Source organism: Ruditapes philippinarum, unplaced genomic scaffold (assembly GCF_026571515.1).
Source record: "Ruditapes philippinarum isolate M1 unplaced genomic scaffold, ASM2657151v2 ctg265_1_1_1_1, whole genome shotgun sequence".
NCBI classification, from domain to species: domain Eukaryota; kingdom Metazoa; phylum Mollusca; class Bivalvia; order Venerida; family Veneridae; genus Ruditapes; species Ruditapes philippinarum.
Window position 1 is genome coordinate 572,064 of NW_026855197.1, and position 8,244 is coordinate 580,307.

Consider the following 8,244-nt stretch of genomic DNA (forward strand, 5'->3'; position numbering starts at 1 on the left):
AGTAATCACATTGCTTTATTTGCTAGTGTAATTACGAAACTAATCCTAAAGCCAAAAGTTTTATTTACATATTCATTTTCATTGTATAACAACATGACTTCACATGCAAACAGAAGAAAACTACATATTTTCTTATCTTCTTTGTATATATCAATGCATATTTCAAGTCATGGAATCTACATTATACTCGTTTTATATTTCAAATCTGTTGGATTCTACATATACTCGCTGTGTATTTCAAGTCTTAGTATTCTACATATTAAATTCATAATATAAGCTTATAGCCGTAAACGATTCTACAAAAAAAATCATTCTCTGTTGCATTTCTAAAGGATTCTACAAAAATTCTTGGTATGCTTCAAATTCTTAAGGATTGTACAAATATCCATTGTACGATCCAAGTCTTGAGGATTCTACATACATTCAGCGAAAGTTTTAAGGATTCTACATATATTTAATTAAAGAAGCATCATGTGTTCACTGTCGATCTCACATTTGATGAATAGTTGATCATCTCGGAGATAGTCGTATGTATCCAGTATGTCCAACTCTATAAACCTCTGTGCACCGAAAGACGCGTTCCTCTCGCCTACAGGGCGTCCAAGAAATGGTTTGTTGTCTTTGATTGTATTTGGCTGAAAATTTAGATAATGTTCGAGAATGTTATTTTGTCATACAATTCTTGGTTTATAAGGTTATATCCAGGATGAAGTCGTAGTTGACCTGTTTCATTATTTGTGTCTCATAAATAAAACAAATAAGCATCTAATGGATAGCAGAACTGGAAAATGACAAAAATGGCTGAAGTTATAAAACTAGTCATGTCACTTTACTGCAGTGAAGGGTTAATTCCTATTAAAATTTGATAGAAGTTAACCCGTTACTGCTCTAAGGTAATGGTTTCTTTAAATTTTACCTCTACAATTGTAAAGACTTAACAAGTGATTGCAACATGGTCGTCTCGAGCTTGGAAGATTTCTAAATGAAGGTATTTCAAAGATAAATTTTACTGATCCTATAAAAGAATTTCATAGATTACGACGTGAAAGACAAAAAAAATAAGAACAAAACACACGTTGTGGTTGGATATTGGAATTATACCTGTATAATGTAGCTAACGTTACGTCTTGCCTCGGGATCCTGACATTGATCTATCAACGTGAAGGTGACAGTGTGACCGAACGGCCATAATAATAAAGGATCGTACTCGCCACTACATATACATATAAATATCGACAGAAACTTCCCCCGGGCTGTAAACAAAGGTAAATACATATAAATATCGACAGAAACTTCCCCCGAGCTGTAAACAAAGGTAAATACATATAAATATCGACAGAAACATCCTCCGGGCTGTAAACAAAGGTAAATACATATAAATATCGACAGAAGCTTCCCTCGAGCTGTAAACAAAGGTATATACATATAAATATCGACAGAAACTTCCCTCGTGCTGTAAATAAAGGCATATACATATCAATATCGACAGAAACTTCCCTCGTGCTTTTAATAAAGGCATATGATATAGATATCGACAGAAACTTCCCCCGGGCTGTAAACAAGGGCATATACATATAAATAGCGACAGAAACTTCCCTCGTGCTGTAAACAAAGGTAAATACATATAAATATAGACAGAAACTTAATTCCCTCGGGCTTCAAACAAAGGTAAATACATATAAATATAGACAGAAACTTCCCTCGTGCTGTAAACAAAGGTAAATACATATAAATATCGACAGAAGCTTCCCTCGTGCTGTAAACAAAGGTAAATACATATAAATATAGACAGAAACTTCCCCCGGGCTTCAAACAAAGGTAAATACATATAAATATAGACAGAAACTTCCCTCGTGCTGTAAACAAAGGTAAATACATATAAATATAGACAGAAACTTAATTCCCTCGGGCTTCAAACAAAGGTAAATACATATAAATATAGACAGAAACTTCCCTCGTGCTGTAAACAAAGGTAAATACATATAAATATCGATAGCAATTTCCTTTGGGTTGGAACCCAAAGCATATACTTGTAAATATCGACGTGCTGCGAACAAAGGCATATATGCATATTAATTTTTACAGAAACTTCCATCGGAGCTGCAAATAAAGACACTTTGTCATTCTGAAACAAATTCATAATTCATAACTTCTTTGTTTTACTTATGAAATGTATTATTCTTCATTGCACGCAATGAAAAGAAAACTGAAAATGTATTAAATTTAAATTCAACAAATTTTAGAAGCCTAGCTAGTTACATACGTTCGGTCTTAAGATCTTTTATTGTATCTACACTGTATGAAGATTGTTTTGACAACCTTACAATATTCAACGTTAAGTCATCATGAGCCCTTATTCAAAACGTTCAATTACGGGTACGTAATGCTATAGCGATACCGCCTGAATTAAAAAAAAACAACCTTTCCCGTCTCCGTATGGACACAAAGACAACGCCATCTTGTAACCATGGCGACTTGTGAGGAATGGCGGACTGAACAGTGTGGCTTTACGACCTAGCTTAGCTTCATGTACTTTCTCCGCCCACTTTTCTATTCTCCACACCATTTGACAACCATACAACTTCTCCAAGGCGTCAACCTTCCGCTCTAATGTAGTTATCTGATAGAAATTTAAATATTGACCGTTATAACTATATAATGAGAAACAAGACACAATTTTTTGGAAACCTTGAACTGTTTGTGTTAAAATTGAATATATTTTTTGGACGAAGAGCTATGCGACGAATGAATCTTTTCGGCTTGTTGTTGTTGTTTTTTTTTTTCACATGTGCATTATACTAATCATGTGGTCAGAAGGCATTGGGTCACTTTATTTGAATTTAATCAATAAGTCATGTCTTATGTAGACTTCAGGCAATGATTTTTTTTCTGCAAAGCTCGGTTTAAGTTAGCCGCAGCAAGTGTTAAATTTTGATATCACTGTGACTTACAGACTTCAGTTCTATGAACATCAGAAGAACTATTTCATGAAAAATAAAGGATCGTATAATCACACTTTAAATAGCCCGAAAATATTATTCCTATTTTGTGAAATGTCACCGACAAAATTAATGTGTTATTTGCAAGATACCTGTTGGAGTTGCTTCGTTAAGGATTTAGCATGAATTTCCAGCTCCTTGCGGTGAAGAATGACCGTGTCACATGCCATTCCCAGATGAACAATGGGGTCTTCTTTAATATGCTTATCCATATGCTTTCTCCTACACTGTAAAACATACATCTCTTAAAATTGTGTTCCTAAATAGGAATAACGAAACTCTAAAAGTGTCTTCAAAGAACTAACAAATAGGAATAGTGCTCAGAACATGCTCCTTTTGTCCCCAATAGTATCAAATACTTTTTAACAGAGTTTACCATACAAGAAGAGAGTGCATATCATTTTAATAAAGATTATCACTAACCACAAGAATGGTCACTGTGATTCAAGTACAAATGAGCCGCGTCATGACAAAACCAACATAATGCGTTTGCGACCAGCATGGATCCAGACCAGCCTGCGCATCCGCGCAGTCTGATCAGGATCCATGCTGTTCGCTATCAGTTACTCTACTTGTAAAAGGGTTGGTAAGCGAACAGCATGGATCCTGATCAGACTGCGCGGATGCGCAGGCTGGTCTGGATCCATGCTGGTCGCAAACCCATTATGTTGGTTTTGTCGTGACGCGGCTCAAATGTACATTAGGTTTCAGTAAACTTGAGTCAGTAAGTACATGTATTCTCATAACTTAGTTCCTGATGTTACAAAATTATGATAGATGACAATCATGAAATACAGAGTCCCTGCGAAACCTACCTCAAACTGACAACCACCATCCCAGAATGGACATTTTATCATTTCTCGTGTGCACGTGTTCTCCAAGTGATCTCGCATGTTCTCGCGCTCAAGTTCTTTACCATTACTACATTTGTTAGGACATGGCATCTTAAACTTCCCGCAAGTTCCTAAATGATGGACCTCCTCCTCAGCACGCATGCGCATTGAACAAAACTCGCAGCGTATATCACGTTTGTCACAGTCTTCTTGAAGATGATGTTTTAGCACGATTTTCTCGAGCTTCATTCCGCAGCCTTTTGGACATTTCAGTAAGTAATACTTGCAGTCGGCGACGTGAATCTGACAATAATAAACAAGAACTTTTCAAGTTTAATATATCGATCACTCAATCTGACTAAAGTTCAGATCTACTTATTTCTTACATTTACCTAATACGTATCGTTATTTAGGAGTTGATTTTAATTAGATTGATCAAGTCATTTATAATATTAACAATTAAAAACTGATATTTTCCTTTAAAGTTCTAAGCATTTTTAATCAAAGTTTATCTGTAAATTATGTTTTTCTTATACGTTTGAAATTTTATTAAAATACACTAGGAAATAACAAATCACGTGGTGTTTTCAGTTGTCAGAGTAACATTATTATTAAAGTAAATAAAACTGTAATTAGAAAATCCGACTACCTGAATATCCTTCAATTTACCCGACCACGTACATCCTTTAGTGTAGAAAGAACAGTTAACATTGAGAGCCTCTATCTCCTTCTGGTATTCCTTGTCAACAATAACCTGATAAACAGAGGCTATTTGTTATAACCTGATAAACAGAGCATATTTGTTATAACCTGATAAACATAGTATATTTGTTATAACCTGATAAACATAGCATATTTGTTATAACCTGATAAACATAGCATATTTGTTATAACCTGATAAACATAGCATATTTGTTATAACCTGATAAACAGAGCATATTTGTTATAACCTGATAAACATAACATATTTGTTATAACCTGATAAACAGAGCATATTTGTTTAGTTTTCATACCTTATTTCAACAAGTGAGCATCAGAAATATTTCCACTGAATTCACCGAATATTTAAAGATTTTTTTCAGTTTTAAATTTAAACTAGTCTAAACGACGCTTTTTCCAACCTGGGACTTATGTTCCAGTTCCGACAACAATCCAACTATCTTTTATATTTTTCAATTGTTTCAAACAGTAAAATTTGATTTTGTTCTATCCAAAAAGCAAATAACACAGAAGTGTTTTCTCATTTTCTTTAAACTTTATAAGTACTATTATCAGTAACGCAGTCAATAATTAAACACAAAACACGCATTCAAAACAATTGTTTAAATACTTTTATTGTGTTTCATCCATCCCGTGTCTTAAGAACTTATTATATAACCTTAGCTCAAACCCTGGAAAAAAAAACGTCAAAAATATGGATAATATCTAGATCATCTACAGAGTATGTGCGGTTTTCAGTAGGGTCCGAGGTTCTCCTTGGATTTCAGGCAATTGAATGTCAACTGACTAATGTAAATCATGGGAATTGAGACAGAACTCATTTTTCTAAAACCTCCAAAAGATAATGTCACCTCTATTCCTCGCGGTTGGAATACGGTTTACACTGGTCCATAAATAACAGAACTGCTGATTTAAAAAATGGAATAATCATTTTAATTTTACATGAATATTTCTATAGTGACCTGATGGAATTTAACAAACCCTTATGTGAGAATTTGAAAAACCTTGATCTGATTATAATTCGAATGTTTATGTTTGTTTTGTTTTTTTTCCTTAAAGGTCCATTATGCCCCAGAAATGCTTTATTTTTTATCCTGAAAGTTGATCAACGCTTATTTTTCTCTAATCGGACAAAGAATTGCACAAAATACGATTTTCAAATTATTTTTGAGTATTTCTTAATTAATTTTTGCATATCTCTATGTTTTAAGTGCCCTGGCTTTGTACGAAATTCAAATTTTATGTTTTTAGGCTTTTGGACTTCAGTCGAGTTCCTTTAAGCAACTTACATACTCTATTTAGATAAACTCTTGTTTGCCCTTCTGAATAAGATTTTTTTTAAATTATTTTATTAGGCATATCGTGCCTTTAAATATACATATGAAATATGCTTTATAATGTACATGTATCTATTATATATCACAATTTATTTCAAAATAAACTTTACATTACTAAAACGTTACAATGAATACTATAATAAAGCTGTAAAGTAACATATTTACTTGACGGTTTCTATCAATGGGAGTGCCGTCTATCGGGCATTTAGCGGTAGTCCTTAGTAGTTCCGGTAAACAGTTGGCACAACACCGGTGACTACATTCCTCGAACAGCACCGGGTACTTGAGCACGCTACCACACACCGGGCATTCATAATCCTTCTCCAGGGGATCAACAAAACAATATTCAAATTCTTCTTTCTCACTGAAAAAAACAAAACAAAACATTAATCGATAATGAAAAAAAAAAATGTTTATAATACAATAAGTAAAAAAGACTAAAAAATGGAGAAAGGATAATTTTATGATAAACAAAAATTCAAGTTTTTTCTGTAAATACAGGATTTATTTTCATCGATCGGTATAAAAAATAGCATATTCCACTCGTGCTTAACGCCACTCTTGATTTCTTTTCATGCCACTCGATGACAATAAGTCCATTAGTTATAGGAACTTGAATATTTTCTAGGTTTAAGAAACATGTTCGTGAAGTTAGCCAGACAGCCGGAACAGCCGGCTCCGGCTGCTCCGGCTGTTCCGGCTGTCTGGCTAACTTCACGAACATTTAAGAAACGGTAATTAATTCAGGATGAAGTAGATAGAAAAAGCTGTAAAAGTGAGAAAAGCTTCTATGAACGAAATATAGCTGGAATATGCTGACTATAGTACTTACACTATGTTAGGAACCTGTTCATTTCTCGAGCCGGCACGTGCATGGATGTCGTCACTTCCGGGAACAGATAAACTACTCATTATTTTATCTCGATGGTAACGCACAAAATTATATTAAGAGATTCCCTATGTGTAACAAATAATATCTTATCCCCAGGAAAGTCTTTCTAAAAAAGTAAGCAATATGTACCGCCATACATACTAGCTATAGGAAAGACGCGTTAACACTTAAATTGTTTCTAAGACTTATGAACTTAATATTGCTACTGAAAATTGATCGGACATGCCCAAACTCATGGCCCACTTTTTTATTTGTTTAAAGTGTGGTCAGTATTATTTTCCTTTGTTATACGAAGCTTTAAATTGTTCTTGTCTTTACAAAACTTTTCCAAATGTTTATATGACTAATTAAGCGATCAAGTTTAATCATTAATTATTCACATTGATGTTTGCTTTGTTTAACCTGTACATTGAGTTCCCCTGTTAAGTGATACTTTATCATTTCAGATAAATATACGAATATTTTTCTTTGTCGTAAGTCAAAATCAATTTTGTATATTTTCAGTTATCTCGTTTTACGTTAAAGTTATTTAGTAGTTATAGCGGTGACTGCTTTGCAGAAGCTGTAAAGTTACTGCGGTGGATTCTTGCAGCAGAGTTACTGCGGTACATATTCTGGAACTTAGAATCTGGAGTAAATCTGGCGGTAGCACAATATTCTGGCAGTAGAAGAAACTACGGGTTACTTTGGCAGTAGCAGTAACTTCGGGTTACTCTGGCAGTAGCAGTAACTCCGGGTTATTCTGGCAGTATCAGTAACTACGGGTCACTCTGACAGTACAAATGTATCAGTAACTACGGTTTACTTTTGCAGTATCAGTTACTCCGGGTTTCTCTGGCAGTATCAGTAACTCCGGGTTACTCTGGCAGTAGCGGTAACTCCGGGTTACTCTAGCAGTAACAGTAACTCCGGGTTAGCTGGCAGTATCAATCACTCCGGGTTACTCTAGCAGTATCAGTAACTACGGGTTACTCTGGCAGTAGCAGTAACTCCGGGTTATTCTAGCAGTAGCGATAACTCCGGGTTACTCTGGCAGTTTCAGTAACTCCGGGTTACACTGGCAGTATCAGTAACTCCGGGTTACTCTGGCAGTATCAGTAACTCCGGGTTATTCTGGCAGTAGCGGTAACTCCGGACAAAAGCCCCCCCCCCCCCCTATTTAAAAATGACATTCTTCTTATCACCATTTTAATCTTAAGCCTTTCATACTTAAAGACCCATAATGCCTCAGAATGGCTTTTATTCTTATTTCTCAAATGCTTTTATTTTTGGTATACTTTTATATATAGTTTCGAAAACGTTACTCATTGGTCAATTATCTGAACCATTTTTTTCATATGCTGCTTTTTACTTTTTCATAGATAGATAGATAAACTTTATTCATACAAAGGCAATATGCCCATCAGTACACAGTAATAATACAATCAGCAGTTACATATTAACATCAATGGCATGATATAGCA

The 8,244-nt window shown here is 34.6% G+C and overlaps 1 protein-coding gene across 1 annotated transcript; it reads right to left on the reverse strand.

Moving 5' to 3' along the window:
- Positions 1-140: 140 nt before the first annotated feature.
- Positions 141-6,801, reverse strand: LOC132742419 (TNF receptor-associated factor 4-like). Its single transcript, XM_060730840.1, has 8 exons — positions 6,722-6,801; positions 6,055-6,253; positions 4,482-4,586; positions 3,815-4,135; positions 3,092-3,226; positions 2,422-2,620; positions 1,102-1,253; positions 141-635 (listed from the first exon to the last, which is right to left on the reverse strand). Exons 1-8 carry the CDS (start codon positions 6,799-6,801, stop codon positions 459-461), a joined length of 1,368 nt encoding a protein of 455 aa, XP_060586823.1. The 3' UTR covers positions 141-458.
- Between the last annotated feature and the right edge of the window lie 1,443 nt (positions 6,802-8,244).